General features: G+C 41.3%; 1 protein-coding gene across 2 annotated transcripts in view; it reads right to left on the reverse strand.

Annotated features, from left to right (window-relative positions):
• Positions 1 to 706: 706 nt before the first annotated feature.
• LOC111262212 (uncharacterized) overlaps positions 707 to 24,040 on the reverse strand; it is a 53,420-nt gene continuing 30,086 nt past the window's right edge. Inside the window, exons 2-6 of one of the 2 annotated variants that reach the window (XM_022836304.2) lie at positions 10,475 to 10,555; positions 8,510 to 8,612; positions 7,010 to 7,116; positions 5,601 to 5,745; positions 707 to 3,550 (exon numbers count right to left, since the gene is read on the reverse strand). In XM_022836304.2, coding sequence (XP_022692039.1) covers positions 3,262 to 3,550; positions 5,601 to 5,745; positions 7,010 to 7,116; positions 8,510 to 8,612; positions 10,475 to 10,555 — 725 coding nt within the window. In that variant the 3' untranslated portion in view covers positions 707 to 3,261. The remainder of the gene's footprint in view (positions 3,551 to 5,600; positions 5,746 to 7,009; positions 7,117 to 8,509; positions 8,613 to 10,474; positions 10,556 to 24,040) is intronic. The other variant, XM_022836305.2, reaches the window with a different exon arrangement.

Consider the following 24,040-nt stretch of genomic DNA (forward strand, 5'->3'; position numbering starts at 1 on the left):
AGGTCGGCGATTGTAATTGAACGACGAATCGAACGCTTCAAGGCAAAGTGCCTGTTCGTATCAGCAGGGTCATCGAAAGTGTCGCATGAGAGCTGGTCCATCACCAGCAACGCTGCTCGAGCTTGTGCTGTCGTAGGCAAATATTGCTGCTCGCTTTAAAGACCGGCTGTCTACAAACTACTTGAAGCGGATAGCGAGGCTTCTAGCATTTAGCCGCCGGCTGTCCGATCGAACGCGAACGAAATATCGGCACCCAGCATAAGATCGAAATGAAGGCCAGCCCAACCCAGGTAGCGATGAGCTGAAATGATGCGGCACATTCGAACACGTTGCGACCCTGGAGAGGATTGGTGCTCTAGATTTATAATAATAACTGATCACAAATCGCTGCACCGAGTGCTTGTGCGCCCGCGATAGGACCAAACGGTTGGGAAAAAGCCCACCCATACGTCGACACACTTCAAACGCATGTCAGATTTTCCGGGAGCAATGAACGTCGGTTTCGGTACGGCAAAGCAATGGAGAGACGTAATGCAGCTTCGCATTGAGTAAGCGGTTGCTTATATCGGCTCGTCAGTCTGTCAGCCTAGCCTTGTGCCGCTGATACTTTGTAATCCGCTAGCAAGGAATATAAGGGAAAATGCAAACAAACATATACTACCTAACCTATCAATGTGGCACCTACAACTCAAGACGCAATTAGAGATACGTTTGGTTATTATTGTTTGTTAGGGTTTATTGTGGCACATTCAACAACATCAGAACTTAGCCAAAAAAACACTACTAACCATTATAGTAACATGCTGTTGATATTGTTATTGGTATTGTGCTCTGTTTTTTTTTTCGTTCGATTTCAGCTTTCCAACTTTTGTTTCGTACGTTACTCACGTGATCGATTCAACGTCAAGGACGTCACTTTGCGGCCCGGCTCTTTCTCGAGTAATAATAATAACAATAATAACGTCACAGTGGTAAAGGCAATAATGATATCGGTTAGCTCAGTTTTAATTGTTCATGTTCTCCACCGCTTCAAAGTAGTACAGTCTGTCTCCTTGTCTTTCAGACCCTCTCATATTTCCACCTTTTGCTCGTTTGATTTTCTTTTTTCCTTCTGTTTCCTTTTTCGATATCAAGGTCAATAGGAGCAATATAGCAGATAGCTAGACTGATTGATCGTACTAACTTAAAGATATATCATGGTTGTTACGGGCAGAAAAGGGACCATTTCCAAATATTTTTACATGAAATGCTTTACTCGCGACCATTGAGCACTCGAAAGTTCGCTGTCGTCGACTGCCTCATGATGGGCCCCAGTGCGAAAGGTTCAGGGAGGATACTTGATTATTTTCGAAATTCTGCTGGCGTGGTAAGGTCAGTAAAATGTGTAGGAGTGCTCGGGACGTGCCAAGATTTGTTAATCGATCCTTCTACTCTTTTTGGTGTTTGATATTTTTCTCTCGATTCTAATAGATACACGCGAATTTTTGTGAATATGTTTTTACTCTAATTTTGATGTTCGTTAGACCAAATATCCTCAACGTACTCGTGAAATCGCAGTGGCTCCTGTTTATGCAATCTCTATACAGTGTGGTGCTTGCGAACAGCTCAAGTTAGGCCTACAGATACCAGGTATTCATTTATACATATATATATATATAAATGAATGCTGCAGCAGGTGGCCACTGTCTATGTGTAATCAGTGGAACCCGATTACTATCTACTAGCGGTCAGGTTTACGTTCGTAAAGTCACCTCATGCTGACTTTGCAACTGATTTTTACATGTTCCGATACTGTCTCCTTTCTTACAGAACACAACTAATCTATGACGCTGTACAACAGAAGCGGCAAATGATTACAGACTGGTTTATGTCGTACGCCATGCTTGAATCATTATCGTCGCATGGATGGAGTTCACAGACTACAAGAGCTAGCTAGCAACAGTACAAGTCATAATAGTAACATTTTACAGTAAAGAACTCTGTTTTCTTCATTCTTCAACTCTCGTTCTTCCTTCATATTCTATATCGTCCATAGGACGGCTATAGTACATTCAGTATTTGGAGGCTTGGCGCTCGTATCGACCGGCACCCATGTGGTTTCTCGGTTGTTAGCTACAGCCGGACGGAGATTTGTTCAGACTTCTCCCAGTTTGTTATTTAATTTGTTCTTCATTTAGGCAGTAAATTGTAAAACGGCTTTGAAAACATTCTACTATCATTACCATTACTATTACTACTTAGCCTAACCGATTTTTCGCCTACACCCTCTCTCGTGGTTTGTTTCTTACCCTGGATCGTTTTCGTTTTTCCGTGTTCTATCATTCATCATTACCACACCGCTCCGAAAAGGGACACGCTCGTCAATCCCTAGAAAAATACACCCTTCAACAAGTCCCACAGCTTCGCGTTCGTCATTATATTAAGCTATCCATTATTACTTAGGTTTTAATAGTTACAATGACTTGTGCATTATCGTACTACTCTCCTATTAACTAGAACACATATTCTTGGGTTAGTTACTTTAGCTTATCTAACGTACAGTTAGTTCTACGTATTCGTTGCCTTATCTTACTGGTTTAGGGTTTTTTGATGATTCCACTCTTCGCTATTGGCCGCAAAAACGTTACATCGAACGTGAAGATTACTATCCCAATAACTTTTTAACCAAGGCTTATAGAATTTAATTTTGTTGAATTTCAATTATTGGCACAGGGCTAGGTGTTGCAAGGTCGAAAGTTGACCGAAGGTCTTTCAACCTGTATTGGTAAATGTTAGCTTTACAATGTGTCAGTGTAGATTTCACAACACGCTTATCGACGCTACCTATTTGACCTTACTCGACCTATTCAGGTTTATATTGTCTATCGGCATGTCCCTTTGCCCTTTTCGACCTCAACTAAACTTTTTGCAAGTTTATTCTCGTTCTTTCGTATCCGTTCGACTAGTGTGCGACTCATATTGACGTTGAGTACATTTATCACTATAGAATGAATTTTTACCGGCATTTCGCCACAGGGATACGGACATAACGTTTCGTAAGTGGCCTACTCATCGGCTATTCACCGATCGACCCGGTTTTTTTTCATTTGCCCTTTGAACTCTTCTATCATCGTTGTTGTTGTTGTTGTTACTTACGGATGTCGCTATGAGGTGCGCCTCATTTAATTTCTCATATTTTACTAAATTAAGCTCTCTGTCCGTTCGACATATATAGGCATGTACTATTTCATAGCGGTACTCTATACATGTTCTGCGAGAATTCTAAACGAGGACGCGTAGAAGTATAACAGCGAAGCACGTTACGAATCCGATGCCGGCAGAGCCACTGTTAGCCGGCGTGAAAAGGGCAGACGATGCCGAGATACCGGCTTGAACCGAATCGAAGTTTAACTGACGCTGCTCTCGGCATAGCGCCGCGGGGTCATTTGTGTAGTCTTTTGAACAGTACATGTCAACCTTGCGGTCCGGGTGCAGAGGTACATCCGAGAGATCTACAGAACACCTCGCGCTGACCTCACGCCGGTAGCAATCGGTATACATACGGTGCTCACTGGAAGAGATATGTAGAAATAAAATGTATTAATGAAATAGGAAAAACGCGTCTTTGTTTCTACGATTGTCACAGTCCTACGTGTTTCTGTTTCTGCAGTTATACATATCAGTTATGCAGTTAAATAAATGAACAGTCAATTGCTGAAAGGGCTCTTTCTACAGAATATTATCTTTATTTTCTAGCAAAAATCAAGCCATAAATACATTGTTGCATATTGGTTGAGCTCATGTCGAAGAAACAAGCAACCGATGGGGGTAGTCGATGCACTTCGATTACTGGGCTTATCGGTGCAATGACAAGAAGGTCCAGGATAACATACATCAGAACAAGAACGTATAATAATGGCACCGTATATTTGTGGTCCAATCGTAACAAGGGATTCGTAGCGCTAAGAATGGAAATTAGAGTCGGTGAAGATGATCCGGTTTGTTCAGTTCATTCTTGTGCCCTTCTTACTAGCAAATCATCGACAATCGGCCGCTTCGTCTGCATCTGATACAGCAACTCTTCATTTGCCGTAACAGTCAAAAGCAAGTGACTATTCTGCACTGTTATTTTCTCTGGTTCTCTCAGCGGCCACGGATTACCACGACAGGTACCTTCAGCCAGTTCTGAATAGCCTTATATGACCGCAATGGGTCCATTTGTTTAGCATATTTAGTGGGTGAATGTCGTTCATCGATCACCGTCGACGCTGTTTGTCGCCGGTGTCGCAGAGATCTTCAACCTTTGTATGCCGACTTCCCCCCTATAGCTCTCTCGCTTATTACTCCTTCTCTTTCTGCTTCATGTTTCTTATCATTCCTGAAAGGTCAATGATTTAAAGGTCTCCAAACACTGCAGTCAGTAGTGCGTCTTTTTTGCGCTTCCGCTCTTAAGGAGACCGCTGCTTCTTTCAGTGATTTCTTAGGAGCAACCGATCGCCAAGAGCAACAACAGAATCGATACGTTTGTTGTGTCATTGTTGTTTTTCAAACGCATAGTCGCCTTTGTGTGTGCGTGCGTGCGTGCGTGCGCGCATTTGTTTGCTTTGTGTGTCCTTTCACCACGTAAACGTGTACAGCCCATCAATGTGTAAACAACGACAAGGTGGTAACAGGTACACATCGGCCAACGCGCTGATCAGACAGATGATTATGGCGCACTGAATATTCAGACGTTTGTGTGTATGCGCTTCTCTCTCTTGGGTCGTTTATGCGTGAAGCAATGGAAGCCAACACTAGGATGATTTGTAGAGGCCTTCATTCTGCAAATGCAATGACAAAGAGCCCCAGTAATTAACGTATGTGCCATCACATCTTCGCCGAGCAAGCTAAGAAGCTAGACTCAGAGAGAAAAAAAATAAAATGAGTTACGATATAAATTCACACTGCCCCCACAATATTGTTGTCCGCAGTTGGACAAACATCGTGCGTAAGGAAGGAGTTGGCGTCCGTCGACCAGATCACAGATGAGGTGGCACAGATGTATAGAAAACTTACATAGACGACGGCGGCGGCGGCGGCGGCGGCGGTGGCTTTTCAAGTAAAAAGGCTTTCGGATGATTTCTAGATTATCTATTAGTGCTTCCGTGTTGTTGTTGACATTTCTATAATGATTTCTACTTTACAGCCTTTTGTAGTTATTAACCCTGATGTTGGTATTGCCACTGCTCGTTAAAGCTGTAGCGCATGAAAAAACTAGGGACATTTTTACAATTCCAACGCTACCGCATGTTTCGGCTTCATCGAAAGCCGACGTCGATGGTACAAAAAAGTCTGACCGTACGATATCTATGTGCATAGGGGTAGATTACTGTGAATTGCTACTCTGTCGGCGTGAGGAGTCGATCAGAGCGGGAAATTACTAGCAAAACAGTTCAGCATGGGACAGCTGAGCATATCTGTATAGTCGCCTGTTAACTCTTACAGCTACTGAATTTTACAATTGTTTATCATTGAAGTACCTTTTTTTTCATCGGACACTATGCATTGACTGATCTCGAGTGTCACCTTGTTTTAAACGTATTTAACAATAAAGATAGTCTGTACATGGAAAAACAACTTACCAGCATGCCTGTTGCACAGCCTCTTCATTTGGAGAAACGTGGTTAGCCAATTGTTGCATTTTCTCTAAGTGAAGCGCGCATCTGTCAACAGCTTCAGTGTGGACACTCCTTACGCAATTATCTGATGTAAGACCATTTTCATGGACTGTGAGAACCAGATACACGTACAAACAACGAAATTAATAAGATATTTCAACTTGTAACTTACGGGCCGAATCAGTCACATGTAACATTAACGCGGGCCCTGCAACTGCTACAGAATATAACTTACTAATAATAACAGTAATAGTTAAAATGCGGCACTCGTGACTAGAGGCTTCTTTATTTCATAACAAACAAACGAAAACATAAATCAGCACAGGCGGGAATAGGCTTGCAGTTTGAAACGGCCGCCCCACGGCGTGAGGCCCTTACCTAACAAAACAATGAGGTTTCAATTGAAAAACAAAATCTACACCTGAAGCAGTATTATAAGGAAATATGTCAACGGATATTAACATTAAAAAAAAAAAAGTTATGCAAAGACTCTATGAGAATATACTTTATTGTTCTAGAATGACAGTTTTACAGCGCTAACTACTCATTACCGCATACATTTTTTGAACAATCTGTAAATGGCGCAAGCCCCATGCTATGTTTGCCATCCGCTCAATTTATCTATGTATACTATTCACAATCTCGATCTGACTGGACTTCGTGTGGCAGCAGCGCTTCCTTGCAAACAAATGCTTGAGTCCCACCTTTTTCAAAACAGTTATTACCCACCAAGTGTGTCTTGCAAAGCTGAGGAACGCCATCTTGGAGGACTCAGCAAGCCTGACTCGTTTTACTTTAAAAAGGACGGAACACTGGTGCACTGTGTCGTAACTCTATACGTGTTCCCGAATTTATTTTCGGCCTGTGTGCCGATCGGCTTCTTCCTTTGATGCGTTGTAAGGGGCAGCGTTTCTGTGCGCGAAAGCCAAGATCTCTCAACGAAACGGCCGCGTACGGTAAGTTGCAGAGCGTTGTATGTGAAGAGGTTGCTAGTGACAAGGTACTATGCACCAATGTATGCCTTAGTGTTGTGGGCAAATTACAGGTATAAGTGGCCATTGCTTTGAGCGTTTACTCTGTCACTAGGTAACTAGCGATCATTGGAAAACAAATAAATAATAAACATATTTAATAATACTAATAGTAATAAATTATTACTATTGACGAAATATATAGCAAATGAGCAACGAATCTCCCAGTTATCTCCGCCACGGACCACTCTGAATTGCAACACCTAATTAGGCGCTTCAACAATTGCAAAGCATCTGACGACCGTGGATAAATGGGTACTTATGAGTGAGTAATAAATTAGTGAAAGGACGTTTTATTAGTTTATTCGTTAACAAGGTTTGTTCTGTTATTGTTTTACTTACAGATTTTAGTGCAGAACCGCTTGAAGAATCGCTCTCCACCGGTGAAGAGACGGGTCAATCGGTCGCAATAGAACAGGCTCGAACAGTCAAGGGCTTTTTTCAAAGCCCTTTAGTACAGCCAGAATAAAAAAACATAGCACACTAAATCAGTCTTTGTCTGTGCTCATAAAATTATGTCCTAAAAATTTTCCAAATCTATGTTCAAAACTTCGGATACGATTATCCGAAGTTGTCCGTCTGCGTGCTGTGGATGTTCGTCCGTATCCCTGCTAACAACTATGTATATACACGACCCTATAGAGAACAGCCTGTGGGTTTCTTCTTTTACCCTCTGTCCTAACCGTAGTGGTCTGACATGAAGCATAGTCCTGATACAGGCGAAAGGCACATATGGCGGTGCAGACACCTTCGAAATCATTTGCGTCCGAGTACCACATGGCTGAACACTCGATAGACAGAGTATGCAGCACAAAAGGGTAGAAAAACCGCTACGACTGCCCATTGTGTGCGTTGTATTTTTCTGACTAAAGTGGTATTTTAAGCCGCAAAAAAAGTTCTACCTACATATGGAACAACTATTCACATCAGACGTTTTGATAATTACCGCAAACTAAACGTTGGTGGTTACTATAACTTGTTTAGTTGAAGAAAGTGTAACTCCTACAGGCGTGTACTGTCTTTTAGGAGGGCTCCAAATATCTTGCTCACAAAAAACAGCTAGATTTATCGATATTCTATATGGCACAAATAAAATTCAATTTATAGAGTCCATTGTGTTCCATGCATGCCTGTCGTATTTATGGTAAATTACGGCCTCACTACCACTGAAATGGAGAGGAGACGATGACTTGAGTACATCGAATCAGTGACGTCTGATGTAAAAAAGTGGGTACAAGCCTCTCGGGGTTAGAAAAATATTATTTGGCATCTTCTATTGTTTTCAGCTAAGACAAAGGTCGCACCTTCGATAGGATCGCTAGCTAAAACTACTTTGCAAATTATTTCAAACTAATATGATCGAATAGTATAAAAAATAATTTTCCGGTGGCGCCCTAGAACATCACGAAGCTAGGTAGCCCTTCTATACAGGAACTAGAAGGATTTTCTATCCTTATATGCGCGCGTCACTCTATCGGATACAGGGATAGATTGCAAACTGTGATACTGTGATTCCAGAAGCAGCGTGCCATTAGCTTGACAGGTTCACAGGAGTAGGTGTTTCCACTAGACCCTACCAGAGTTGGGTGTATAATGCGGTAACTTTTAGCAAGATTCTTTAATAAACATTGGTAAAACATAGCGTCAAGTAACGTTTCTGCTGGGCTCGTGGTCAGCAATATCTATTCGAAGCTGCTTTTAAATCGTTTCCTGAATCTGTCAAATTTAGGCGTAGCAAACGAACGATTGAGAAAGAAACAAATAGCCATACGATAACGAAACTCTATTTTATAGATGTAATAATATATACGGATAGTTTCTCAATACAAATATTGTTATTACCTGCAGACTTTGAGTTTTTCCTGCTGACCCATTTCACTGAATTTCGGACCGTCGTTGCCGGGCACTGCGTCCGTAAGGTTACACTTGTCCATAGACTCACAATCTGCAAAGTCGATCAGCCATTCGTCTCTCGTTACTACATTCATTGCAAAACGAAGCATTTAAGCCAATTTCCGTGGAGAGATAGCGTACACCTTATAAAATAAGGACCAGTTTACCTATCCAGTGTTCCTGTGGGGGAGGAAGATCTATTTTTAACGTGGTATGCTTTTTTCCAATATTAGGACATCATAAGAGGAAAACGAACTTTCCTATATATCTAATTTACCAATAGCCAGAAGATAAGCGTTTATCTCCGAATTGAGCAACAATACATTATTATAAAATGCACACACTAAAGAGGTCACGCGGCACTGCGTGAGCAGATGGATGGATGGATGGATGGATGGGTAAACATGTGCGTGTTTAACGTAACCCTTGCCAAGATGAACTCGTTCCTAAATTGTTTATTAATTATATTGCCCATAGATAATAAATAAACATTACACTTCGAGTAGAAATAAAATATATTCAAAATATACTTAGTAATGTAAGTAAAGTTTTCGTGGCAATTATTTAAGCAGCTTCAGCCTTTGAAAGTTAGCTGTTCTTTTTTGCACTGATCTAGTTATAGTTAGATGAAATACATATAGGGATAATTGGCTATTCAGTTATAGGCAGATTTATTATATTTTCAACATCTTTTCATACGAACTTAAAAAAACTAAGAGTAAGGCTGGTTAGAACAGTAGTTTGTAATATTTTCTTGCCAACAGAGATTTGATCCATTCAATCTAACTTCGACCTGTGTGTTCCTAAATAATGTTTGTATCAGCGGAACGGAACGTTACCACCATTTCATGTATATCATCGCAAGTGGTTCGGAATATTTGTTTCCAAGAAATTAAGCTTAATTAATCTACCGATTTTTTTAATGGAGACGGTCCTCTTCAATTAGTACTAACCCTAAAAGGCGGCGGCACGTCTACCTACACATGTATTAGCTAACGTATCAACCACAAATAATGATGGTACCACGTAAGGATAGCTCCAGTTAGATGCATATATATACACATATATAAACACAATACACCGAGCGAAATGGTAAAGTTTATTCTAAACTGGTACATGACCAACGCGGATAATGTCAGTCGACAGAAATTTATTTATGTCTACTGTGCGCCAATGGGCGGAAAAATAACAAAAAAAAAAAAAAAAACAAATCTTCTATACTAGACAGGCTATCAGTACGAGGCGCCAAATAACACCTTATAAACGAAAGGAAGATTGCAGAGATAGGTGGAACGACTTGTGTGTTTTACAATTTCTGAATAAAACGTAAACGACCGCGCAACATTAGTCGCTACTGAGTCGGGTTGTGCCAAACAAGCAAAGTAACTAAAAGCAAATGTTCAAAATCATAGGAGATAGGATTGTTTTAATGTTTCGACAGTCGACGAGTAGCTTGTATCGAGCCTGTATTGATTAATAAACGAAGAGCTCATAGATCTTGCAGTTTAAAAACTTGCCCATATTCAAGAAGAAGGCAAAACAGAAAGGGTCACAAGGCTATCCGGATAACGGGTACTCGGCAGCGTTACATAACAAAAGGCGAAAAGAAAGTCAGGGTAAAAAAATAAGAGTATGTTCCCGCGTACGTATTGACAACGGCGCTTCTATCATGCAACAGGCGATCCCAGAAGATATGACGAGGGCCTAGTAGGAAAAGGGTGGCCTACCACTGTCAAACATGCTTCTGAAAATAGTGGTGGTGCCGTCACGTTCATCGACATTTTGTTAAGCAGGCGCAGGTGCTTCGTTAGAATCAACAGTGGCTCAAAGAAAGGGTTAATCAAATGGAGGGAAAAGCATTGCGCAATTTGCTGGCAACACAGATTTCCTGCAATATATTGACTGTAGTTGTACCATTTGTAGGTGCTAATGTAGTAGTCGACGTGGATGGCACCCTCATGAGGTGGGCTTCGGGTTTCGGAAGTTGCTCGAGGGCTGCGATGACGAACACCACAATTGTCACTATTAATACCTCAAATATTTGTAGATAAGAATGATTTAATTATTTTTACTCTAAGAGCCACCTTTGTTCACATATTTTGAAAACGTGTAGATATTATAAGTGTTAACTGGTGTGGATTAGACTTAGATTGTGTGTGTGGGTGTGGGTGTGGGGGACGGGGGGTGGGGTGGTGAGACCTAGGAATAAGTGCAGACAGAATGCCGAAGGTCGAATATAGCTACTGTTTTCGAAGTGGGTAAATTTTCTTATTTCCCTAACGTAAGTTTAGCCAACTCCATATTATGTTACTAACACTCTTCGAGGTAACGCTCCAAATGGCATATAAAATCGATTTTGCTGTGTTGAAGATAAAAGATGTATACCGTGTATAGCAATTGACATTACCTGAAAAACAAAAACATGAAGGACGTTAGATCGTCAATCGAAAACAAACAATACTATTTACATATGAAGGGGAATTCACGTTAGGCAAAGACAAGAATCAGGGTTAGCATGACGTAAACAGTTTAGTCACGCCGCTTTAACGATACTAAATAATGCTCTAAGATACTATTGTAAATAAGAAGCACTTAACCCTACGACATTTTTTTTTCAAAGACAAATATCAGCAGTAAAGAAATAGTCATAATTTTGATGTCTGGTCTCAATGAGTAGATAGTCATTTTACTAATGCCAATATCAGCAACACTAAGATCGCTGATCTCGATGGAGTTGCCACTCAGCTACTACCCCAAGTAGAACGTGAGTGTGAGTCAGCCCCGCCTGAAATATCCACCCCTAAGTTATGATTAAAGTAGGCCAACTTACTCACTACATATATATTTTCGTATTCTACAATGTGGCTGAGGTAGGTTTGATCGAAGACAGGCGACCTTTTCCTATCTCAGCCTCATTACAGTGCTATGATAGTGCGCCTGATCACTGGCTTCGCTACTTCGTTGAAACAGTAGAACTGTTTACGCAAAATTGTTGCGTAGCTTAGCTAATTCTGGATCGTACTATAGTTACATATACATGTAGGAATGGAATATAGACAGAAATACAGAGGTAGAATACAGGTAGAAATAAAGAGGCGCGACTACAGGATCAATTCCTGACGCTCGGTGCTGGGTCGCAGTGCATGTCGCTAAACTTTCAATGGCTTCCTCCAATGACCAGCCATCTATGTGTCGACAGTGAACAAAGGACTAATCAGAAATCCTGTCGTCCCCCAGCTGCAAACTGAATGAACAAATACAAATGCAAGGCTCAAGATCTATTTCTCGACATTCTCTAGTTAGTATCAATATCTGTATGCTCTTTCACTCATGTAGTGGGAGTACATGGAGGCAGTCAGGGAAAGATCGACTGAAAGATCTGATCTTGCGGTTAGGTAGACATAGAAATGAATTGTTACTATTGACTAAATTAAAAGACAGGAGTTGGAGGACACTTTGCCTTGTACGAAAGTGTCGATAACCTTGGAATGTTCGATTAGGCAGTATTTGAATATATTCCAGGATAAGGGAAAAAGTATTACGTGCGATGAAATTCTATTCGTCAGAAAAAATCTTGCTATTACGCTGCAGGAAGGGGCGAAAATAATAGTTCTTTCCATTCAACTTGCTCCTTTCGAAATAGGGACTACGAAAGAGGGAAGACTCGTTTACTAGATGAGATTATCTTGATGCGGTCGCTGGAGGACAGTTCCTCGCGGCTAGGAGTGTAGCTAGAACGATCATTTGTTCAGCTTCAGAGACGTAAAAGGGCCTCTGTCTATTGGGAGAAATTATACGATAATCTTGCTATTGTCAACTTACACGAATGATGCCAATAAAGAAGCCGACTATTGAAATTTTGGGAAAAATCTAATTGATGACGACAAAAACAAAAGCCAATGTTCAGAAAGCATCGCCAGTTATTCAATAACGGCTGCCACTTAAGTAAACTCTGTATGTCCGAGAAGCGTCTCAATGTTTAAATTAATTGCTATATAACGCTAAGATATTTAGGTTATATATATAATATTTCAATGCTCAGTTCAAGGTAATAGAAGCGGCAGAAGAAAATTATATTTAACTTCAGTTAACGGTTACGTAGATCAAAATATCGTATGAGTCAGGTAAAAACATTTTGTTCGACTAATCGCTACACGCGCAGTGCCCCTATATATACAGTATAGAATGATACAACGCGTCACATGGGCAAACGTTTTTGTACATAGCCAACTATGAACTCTCTCGAATCCCTTTGGTGCCCCTACTAAATATTTCTTTAAACGAAAATACCAATCCAGAAATGATTACATTGTTTCTTACCGTTTGTGTACATTTGCAATCAAATCGCTTAATTTAATTTCCCGACTACCAGCCTTTAATATGGATATTAAGGTTGTGCTGTGTGCACTCAAGGCTCTCAGTCAGGCCAAGCACTTGCTCTTGATGTATTTTAGAGACTCATTATATTAAACATAACATGAACGCAGAAGGAAATCGTCCCTATTTCGAAATGGCTTCTTGTTCCGAAAAGCGAATCGCAGATATTGCGTGTAATAAATAAATAAAACTTCTAGTAAGTTATCAAAGTGTAAACTTGTTGAAGTAGAATATGCTCTTGATTAGAAAAACACCGTTTTTTAACATCTATATCTTCATGCATTACACTAGAATTTCGTTAAAAATACGTTAGAGTCCTCAGCACAATGACAGATATAGTACAACAGACTAATTCGAGGCACTATAGAAGCGTGTGGGGCATGTCAGAGCGAAAAGTCAAATGGTACATGTACCACTTAATTGCCCTTTAAAGACATCACTTCCTGTGTTGTCCTTCTATATTAATTTTAGGCGAAGTGCTTGCACCTCTTTCCTATCGTTCCGTTTCCATTGAATCCAAATCAATAGTCAGACGGGTCAGTCAACTTTGCGGGTAACGGGCGGGCAGTTTATTGTTACTTATTCGTCTCAGGCCTATGAGACACATGTATAAGAGTAAGCTAACGCTTTAGATCTAGACCAGCGGCAAAATCATCTTTTTGTAGAAAAAGTTTACCCTCTGATAACTGTTTCGAAGTGTGACATCTGTTCCTGAACGAGTTCTAAGAATGCAACAGAGGGGGGGCTATATATACAAATATGTGTAGCCGGCCTTCTGTTGCATCTATGTGGATATATATAGAAAGGGAGAGAGCTGTCACCACAACAATGAAGACGCTGTATTACCGCTGCAAAACTTAATTAGCAACATTCGTAATAGCGTTAGTCATTGTCGTAGAGATGAGTACGACCACGACAAAGGAAAGGAGTAGTAAAGACGAGCGAAATATTCTTGCAGGACGAGGTTTTTATGCCTTCGGGCGTGGTCTATCTTGACATTTACGGAACCCGAGCGTATTTATCAAGTGCCGAACGCTTTATGTGCTTGTTTATGAAATTGTACGTTTTTCGATATTAATTAACATATGACTGTTAAAAGCTGTAACAGTAACTATAAACGTATATAATAACTAGCACGATATTACATTGTTATTACGTGTCGACTTGTGCGTAAATCAGCTAACTGAAATTGTAAGTACGTATCTAAACCCGTCATGTGTTCAACGCGTTAGTTCGAGTGCTTCGGTCAGAGTTTGGAGGCCCTACGAGTACTGAAATCTTTTTCGTAAGGTCTTGATATGAGCATGTGAAGAGAGACATGCTTCTTGATTACTACTTGTTTGATATTACAACTATTGTATCTTGACGGAACTTTGACTCAAAGGAATCTACGGATGCGTGTGACTTCTGCTGTCAAAGAAGCCTCATGGAAAATCAGTCTATTCTTCTAATAAGAAATTCTATTTTCCGTTCTGTCTTCTATCTCAGAGAACAACACCCAATGATCATTATTTGTATCATATATCATATATTTGTAATGTAATTGATTCGTAATTCAATGAAATTGAATAGTACTAGTCGGTAGCTAGTACGCGGGCTTTACCCGCACGTATTGCTAAATCACGTGAGAAACAAGAACGATCATCTTGTTCCGTACCTTTTGGGGTCATTCATATATTATTCTAGACAGCCCATTGGCTTGGAACTTCGTTGAACAGCACAAATCGGCCCAACATCCGTGTTCTATCTAGGCGAATCGCTGGAATTGCCTCTCTTTTTGCACTGGCAGCGCAGTAACAGCGGCTCTGTGTGTATGAAGCATTTCGTCTCCTGGCATACGGACATTTATTCTGGGTCTCTAGTCTGACTGTTAATGTGCAGCAAGTGATGTAATTCTGTCAAACGATGCAAGATATTCAAGATGAATTTGGTGCTTGCATAGATTTGTTAGTGGCTCTTGTCGACGATGAGAAGATTTCTCGATGAGCAGATCCCCCACCTGGCAAAAAAAGAGGACAACCATTTGGTAGACTGTATGCAAATGGAAGAATATCGGTTTTTATTGCAAAGACGAGCAACTGTAGAATCGAACGATAAAAAAAATTATGTGGATAAGTTCGAAAACGAGAATCCGCAAGCACGGTATAGTTGTTGTCTCATGAGGCTGCTTTTGTGCTACATTTAGTCTAGATCAAAATGAATGAAACTACCCCACACAAACACCCTTAATTCGAACTTAGTCAGGGTGACGAAATTATTAGAAAACACCTTACTATCTCATACTTTATAGGAGTCGATCAATGAAACTTTCCTTATTTGTTGCTTGAGAGCACGCTTGCACCAGACTAAAAAGTCATATGTTTACATTCGGCGTCCGTTTGTATGTGGACAGAAAATTTAATGTACCAAACTGTTTCTGTACCTGAGTAATTAGTTGTATAGTTTTTGTCTTCATAACATTATCTATAACATTCAACGTTCGAACAACGTATGCTACCATTTTGCTAATTATACGTATATATGTATATCTATCGCCTATTAACATACTAGTTCCGAGGACACGTGTGTATGCATGTTAATTTCGCCTTGAAACTAACGCTGCGTACTAGAGTAGAATGGTAAAATTCTGTATGCAAACCTATCACCGGCCGTCGTATAAGTAAAACATGGACTGATGAAGAATAACCCTGATACCTACACAGTTACCGCACGCTACCACGTGCATTAGGGCAACATACGCGAACCTAGACGGTAACGACTACCTCAGATCTTAATCTAGGAGCGGCTGGTAGAGGGCTACCATTCGTTCGCACGTTTCAGTTGATTGCTGGCACGATTAAATTGTTATCCCACAACATCGATGTAGGGCAACTGCCTCTCCTAGGGCACAAGGTTGGAGAAGTTCAGTGCCTTCAGCCAATACTTCCGGCGGTCTGTTCATTTTGAAACGTTATTTCGAGCTGCCGCTAACTTTTTTCTCGTTATCGTCAGGTACCACAACAACGCTGACCGATTCTTCAGGCCTCTGGTTAAGTCAATGACTTCATCTATCTGCGGGGGCCGCTATTGGTTTTTCGAAATGAACTGGCCAAATCTTCTGATTTCGGATGACCAGAAAGAATGGCAGGTCACGCGCCCCCGTAACTATCGAAAGCACTGAGACTACAGCTAACGTTTCAAAAGGTTTCTATATATGGTACCCCCTGATGATTTGATCGGTTTCACGTTGCTTCGTGCGTACTGCAAACGTACGACGTCAAGGCCGATAAGCTATGTATCGTTCCTGCATTTTTTTAATCCAACTTTCGATTGTTTGTATGTGATTCAGCATCATTTGATGGGGTTACTAGTCCTCATGCCCGGGCGAAGTCTGCGGCGACGACCAAAACATAACAGCACCGATAGTAAACCCACTGTGACCTGACAGCAGCGGATTGTGTTCATCGCTCACTAGATCCGTTTCATGAAATTTCAAGCCACTATTCTCGTACATATGCACTTATATGGGTAGGGTCACTGCGTCTACGGTGCCATGAAGTACATACTAGTTGCTTAATGCTGCAAGCAGCGAGAGCCACTCAGGTTCTCTAACTCGAACGAGAATTACATGCCCATAATACCGTAATGATTCTGAGAACGGTCTCCGTCGTCCAACAGCATGAATCTGAATGTTGACTTTCGCAAAGGAAAAGCCGGCTGCAGCGATCCAATGACCGTATCAACGAAATTTGTGCTTAAATTTTGTATTTTGACATTTTTCCGCTCACTTATGTTCAGCGAGTAGAACGCTGTACGTTGGCGCTGTCGTGTTTGTTCTCATCAGCCATAACAGCTAGAATATTCAGACGTATCAAACAGAGAAGACTGGCACAACTATCAGAGCTCACAATAGCGAGAGAGAGTAAACCATATTGCTGTGATAGACCATCGTCTGGACGTAGCAGCTTCGACACGTCTGGCTGGCGTCCATGTGCGCGGTTAAAATCTACGCAGTTATAGTTGCTCTGATTGTGGGGCAGCCCTGAGCTTCAGCCGACGAACGAAACGAAGAACATATGAAAACATTCAGAAAAATGATCAGTTAACAACATTTGTTGACACAACACATTATATACTGATGACATTAATGAATTATAGTATGCAACAATGTTAGATACACTTCTCAAGATATCCATCATTTTTGTTTTTTGTATTTAATTGCGTGTTTTTGACCATCTGCATCCACTGAAAAATAAGAATGCCATTTTTTTTTTATCTCAATCTGTGTGACGAACGGTTACGCGGTTGATATTGTATCTAATTAATATGCTAATGCAGTAAATTTCCGGCTATCAACACCCGTGTCGTCTATGACCATGCGCCGTCACAGCTGACTGACACGAAACTGTACCAGACGATCGTAAACGAAAGTCTAACTCCAGTTGTTCTAAAATATGCAAATAATATGACGCCGTTGTGTCATATTGACATAGGGGAACTCCGAACACTCCTTGCCCCTCAAGCCCCCATTCCTCCTCTTTTTCCATTACGCTGTACCTCAGCAAACGTCGTTTACTACGGAATTATAAATATTCATATGCAGAATATAGCGGTTCTGCGCGAAACGTTATTTGAGGGTAACTGAGGGTTGTCGTCTGGGCAATCAAATGCGTGCTGGCAACGGCGCATCGTCGTCCTTAGTTCATTCTTATCGTGATCTAATCTTCGTTCTTACTCAGTCTATTGCGTCGATGGCCGAAGGATGAAGCAGCTCTCCAGTGCCAGCAGAGCCGGCATTGCTTCAATCCGTCAATCCCTAAATATTGCCCACACCACTGGACCCTTAAACTTTGCTGCCCAACACGAGCCATGCTGCCGTCGTAGCACTTAGTGTCGCTGCATCGGATTTCCTAAGATGTCCTTCTAATTGTTTGAAAGCCGCTGCAGGTGCTGACATTTTCTGCGAAACAAACAATTATAGCCTGGAGACAAGGAAGTTTTGCGCAGGCTAGACGCTAGGAACTATCAGGAACGAAGAAAACTATACGATAACGACAAATAGGTTGGATCAGTCATGATACCGTCGACATTGCAAACATAAGCTTCATTTCTGTGCCAACCAAAACTCGAACGATTCTCGCCTTCTCCCCTTTAGTTCTTCGACAGAGCCATCTTACTGTCGTCAGTGGTATCACAATGGGTTGAGACGTGACTGGACGTCGCCTTGTGAACATTTGTCCCTTTGCCTGGTGTTTACAAGATGCTGAGTCGCACCCTTTCACCCTCTGTGTTAGAAACTCTGTTAGGTCCTCACAACCGGCCATTATTAGGCTCGTCGTGTCGCACGCGTACATCTTTCCCCTTCTTCACAGAGCCTGGCCTGACCCTCGACCTTTCGTTTTCGGGTAACTCCGACAATTTCGTCCGACATTCTGCCGTTCCCTCTAGCAATTCTCAAAATCCAACGGTTGGGCACGAGGAGACCTGAGCAGACGACCGATGGGTGATCGGGTTGCTGGCGCGCAAACACGTCTGGTAATGACTCGCCAAATGGTAAGAGAGCATTCAGCGTAGACAGTCCAGCGGTAGATATAAACAGGAAATAGGTACTATAAATTTTTCGAGCTGTGCTCCGAGCATAAAGATTGAAATGATCGTCGTCCAAAAGTAAACATCTTGCGGGAGGTATATGCCTCCAAATACCTAGTATATGTTTAGATATTTTAGATTGGTTTTAAATAATCTTATGGGTGAGTGTTTCGACAAAAGCTGAACAAAAAAATTACAATAGCATACTGCATTGTATTAATTGCATAATTGAATTAATAATGTGAGCGCACTATTTTTTTACAAATGAATTTTCCATAAGGCATACAATGATTTTCATCCCATCAATTCAGACGGAAATTTGACTGCCTTGGCATCACTTTCAGGGTAATGAAAATCTTGGCGGAGACTATAACAATAATTAACTATAGTAGCATAATATATATGTATGTATATATATAAGGTTGTCTCTTAGATCTTATAAGGCCGCGCTAGCCTGCAGGCTTTGTCGGTGGGGATACAAGTTCCTCTGGTTATATTGTAATCTTTTTTCCGGCCAACATTGGACGTTCGTTGCCGCCATGACGTCATTACTTTAAGAGCTTAGCCACCTATCGATTGTAGTGGACCTGCCCAATATCGCATTTATATACCTGTTGGCAACAGAAGTAGAGTATTTCTTGCTCTATATATTTTGACGTGATAATAGCGTATAAACAATATTATATTAAACTGTACTACCGCCATTACCTTACTCCACATTCGAAGCTGCACACAATCGTTCCCCTCTATATTATCATAGTTACATAGCAGCTGGCAGTGAATGGGGGCGGAAAGAATTAAGACTAGGGTGAACTTAGCCAAGGGCCTAGTGTCATTAAAGGCGGAGCTGGGTAGACCGTGTTCCAGATATCATGAGACGCCTTAAGCTATCTGCCTTTATCGAAAGAATTCTCAGGACATTTTTGCTTGCCGTTGATTGTATAAAATGATATGGGTGCAGCGCACCGCAGACGGTCTACATTGACAAATGCGCTGCTCTTGAAAAATTTTCACCTCGCGTGAGCTTTCGCACAAAGAGTTGTCTGTTCGCGAATCATCGTAATGAGCATCAGGCACCAGTCAGCTTTGCCTATTCTGTATCTACCAGAGACTGTAGGAAGTAAAGTTTCTAATCCACCTGCTACCATCGTCTGGCTACAAGAGCATGAAAACGAGTCAATGATCGTGTCGCATCATAAAGACGAGAAAAAATAGAAGTACACTTGATTGACTATATATATACGCGCCGAAGTAAATAAAGCAGGTCTCGCCCCCACCCCAGTGCGCTTTGTTTCACGCTCTAGGCATTCTCTTTAATTTTCATTGTAAAGATGTACCGGCTTCGATTTGCATAACGCAAGCGAGACGGAACTAGGCTAAACACATTTTCTGTTAGTTGTATGCCAGTACCTTCCTCAAGCTAGATGAGCTTTGTGTTTCCGACATAACACACGTCTTGGTAATACAATAATCTAATGCCGTTATTGAATCGAAAGAATTACTCCGTGGGTTTTTTTTTCGCTCGCACTTGATAATGTACGGCCCTCAAATTTGCATGAGGGGAAACTTATAATCTCCTGTATGACAGTGTACAACTACATCTCAAATTTAGGATACATAACATAGCACAGGCACTGGTTGAGATACGGCCGCACATCCCAAAAGCCTCACGTTCAGTGATGAATAACCCTCGGCGGCTTTTGGGCCGTAAACGGCTTTCGCTGTAGCCAAACGTTCGAGTGTTACCAAACAGTTTCTCTGATAAAAATAAGCGTCATTGCTCCGCAACGTCTGAGCGTTGCCATGCCATCGAACAACGTGATACGACGCGTCACGAATTGCAAATTTTCTTGTCCTAGTAAAAGGACACGCGGCGTCGACATCGTGCAGACGAATACAGAGGTAACCAAAGGCCGTGGGGGACTGAATAGCCAGTGACAATTAACCTGCCAAGCTACATGTCTCTGGTGCTTTAGGCAGCAGCGCCATTGAAGTTAAAGTAAGATTCGACCTTGCTACTGTTCAGTACGGCCTGCTGTGATCTTTACGAAGTGTGCGTTTGTGTCTCAAATTCGAGTGTTTGTGTTCCCTTGTTTTTGCGTCAGGAGTAGAGTGGCATGTTATTATTAGCAGCAACAGGATCATCACGTTGACCAGGATTTGAGTTGGCATTGTACACTGTTTCATCTTATAGACAGATAGTCACCAATGGGTACATACATATGCAATGCACGACAACAGCACTTTTTGTATCATCCTAAATGAGATTGCTTAATACTTTATGCTAGAGATAGATATACTAATTTAGTTTTGCTTTAGCTGATATTATTTAACTTGATTTAATAACTTGCGAACTAGTTTACTTAAACAATGTTCAACTAGGCTTTATTTGATGAAAAGACGAATAATCCGATCGATTGTACATGTCTTTGATTTACTACAAAAGTGTAAATTATTCTAATATGAATTTTCCAAAGGTCCTATATATCCACGCAAGCCCTATTATTAAACACACAAAAGCTTATTTTTCGTGTGACCATACTCGTCCTTTCACACTTCGTCAATCGATTTGCAACGAAATACGAATGCACGAACGGGGTAGTGATAACCAAGGGGCAAAAAGCACATCAAGGTAGAACAACTTCTAGCTTTCCATGCAGGATCGAATTGGTCGAGAGTGTCATCTTCACTCATGTTATTATTGATCGAGGTGGTCTTGGCCATCCGTAGCGAACGACGAAGGCAAAAAAGCATTCCTAAATTTAAGAGAAACCCCAGTCGTTTTAGTACTCTCTGTTTGCCCTTTCGCACTGTCTTAACTATACGAATAGCTGTAGTTGTGTCACAGCTGCCTTGAGCATTCTTGGGTCGGCATATACACCTTGCACTTCGCTGCGTCCGATGGGGAGGCGGACAAAAGGGCAAAGCAACATACAGGCAGACACATGTGGCCGCGTCCGACCGCTGCAATGAGAACATTGCTCAGACGCGTGAAGTAGGACTTTGTTGATTAAGAGCGTTACAATTGAAACTAAACCTTTACGGTATGGCGGAGAGTGTTCGCATACTGCTTCGTCAGTAACCTACGATGATCCGTATGCGAGGGGCAAACGGGTGATGCCAAGCTTATCTGCATATCAGTGTAATAATGTGAAGATAGCAAAAGGTTTACGATCGTAACAGGTTATATTATATAAGATTATAGCTATAACGTTAGGTGTATTACACTATATATGAACAATGATGCTCGATTGTTGGAAGTGAGCACAGTAAGAGTCATTTTGATCCGTTGACCAGAAGAAGAACGAAATCGTGACGACCGGCATATACAACAATGGGATATAGAACTAAATTAGAAAACCCGCGGCCGTCTTTAAGCAGCATTATGACATTCTTCCGGAAGACGAGCACTTAATCTAATACTTTCCCTGCATTGTCAAAATGGTACGCTTTGAATTATTCGAAGGAAAAGGCGTTTTATACTATCCTTCACAGTCACACTTTGTTTACTAGGGTACTAGTAGGGCGACCGATCAGGACACTATAATAAACTTAAAGGGAACGAAGGCAGACTACTAGTTTTCGAGATGACCGGTCCTTTAGTAAAGACAGAGGGGCAACCCCCCAGTCGAGATGTACCATTGCAAAAGGTTGAAGCGAGTTAATTAACTTAGTGGTATTAGCCAAAACGACAGAAGAAAGCTAGCTAAAGCCCCCCCAATAGAGGGGTCGGATACAATACAGTTATTGATTATCGATCGAGAAGCGAACAAATGGCACTTACTTGAATGCTTCCAGTACTGTCGCTCTTTATTAATTAGTAACGAAGTAATAGGATAAAGTAAACCAAGGTATTCTAGCGTTCTGTGGGCGTTTAGCGTTGTCTGTTTTTTTTTATTCTAACCTAGGTTCGACATAATAAAGGTAAAGTGTAATACGTGTTACAATAACATGACCTGACAAATACAATTCAGACACGCAAGTGTCACAACTCGTGGCACAGAAAGGACGCGTAATGAAAATACCACAATTTTTTCATCGTACAGAACACTACTAGCTAAGCTATCTTCGATCATAGCTGAGACGATGATATGTTCGCGTCTTTGCGGCATAATTCTTATTGGCTCCAGTCACCAGAATACTAACAGACCACTATCCGTTATTAGCAGTCGCATTATTTTTGCCATCCTCCTCGCAATGACAAGGTACGTTAGCGTTGCGGTCCTAAAGACGGCCTAGTATGAACCATTTCAGCTGTATCGCTCAAATGAAAATTCATAATTCGTATCAACGAAGACTGTCAACGTTGAACCGATGATTGCTTCAGCGATCAGACCCTATCACCAACGCAGTCGAAGTCACACGTCCTTCCACACTACCGCATCCACTATGCGAACGATAGACGAAGGCCCTTTATTAGACCTGGCCTTCGTGCGATTCTATACGTTCGCGTTTCCTGCAGACGAATACTTATGCAATGAAAACAAAAAAAATCAAAATACTGAGTTCGCGCCCGTCCCTGGATCATTTTCCTTTCTCACGTCGCATCTTTAATGAGATATGGCAGCGGCTAAGCAGTGTGAAAGCTCACAATTTTATATATATATATATAACGAATTTAGATTCTCTGCGATGCTAACGAAAAATTTCAATATCAGTAGCAAAAAATATGTAAGTGTGCCAATATGGACGAGGTGCGCGGGTACAGCGGTGAGTGGTATCGGTTTGCGGTCATCGGCGTATAGACAGATCCACGAGAGTTGAGACGGATTGCGGCCAATGTTAAATAAATTCAGAAATTCTACTGCTAGTAAAGACATTCAACTCAGCCATCGAAAGGCCGGTCGGCGCTGTTTCGACTGTAAAAAAATTTTCGAGACTTGTAACGGGTTGCATGATATTTGATGACACCAACAAAAAACGAGTTCAGCGAATAAGCATATACTGAAAAGATACAAAGAGAGAGAAAGATCAAGTTGAATAGGTAGAAAAATATTTGAAAAAAAAAGTACGACCGTTATGCTATTGTTTAGGAGATTTCTCACTCCATTCCTCACTCCGTTTTTCACTCCAGAGCTCTGTTTGGATAACTTTCAACAACTTATAGCAGTTACGTATCATTTGACTTCCGCAGCAAATCGTTGACCGTAAGCATTGCAGGTCAATAGTAAAGCGATTTCCAAGCACCCTTGTTTTTTCTTTTCCTCATTGCGTTCATACTCCTAACGACACAAAGCACTACCTTTGCAGAACGGTCTCGAGATACTATAATACAACGCTAAGCGGTCACATACTTCAACTTCGTTTCCATGGTCTCGACCAGTATAGCAACAGTATGTACTTACGTGCAGTACCTTCATACACATACCATATTGTTCAACGACGATTCTGATGATTAACGTGTTGCTTCGTTTTAGCCAACGTTCGAGGCTATCTCCCTGAGTCCTGTCCGTCCTGTACCATTTTACTGTAACTTTTTACACAGATGAACTCGACCACGTGCGAGGGTGCAGGAACGCAAGGTAAATATAAGCA

This window comes from Varroa jacobsoni, unplaced genomic scaffold (assembly GCF_002532875.2).
Source record: "Varroa jacobsoni isolate VJ856 unplaced genomic scaffold, vjacob_1.0 scaffold_638, whole genome shotgun sequence".
NCBI lineage: Eukaryota > Metazoa > Arthropoda > Arachnida > Mesostigmata > Varroidae > Varroa > Varroa jacobsoni.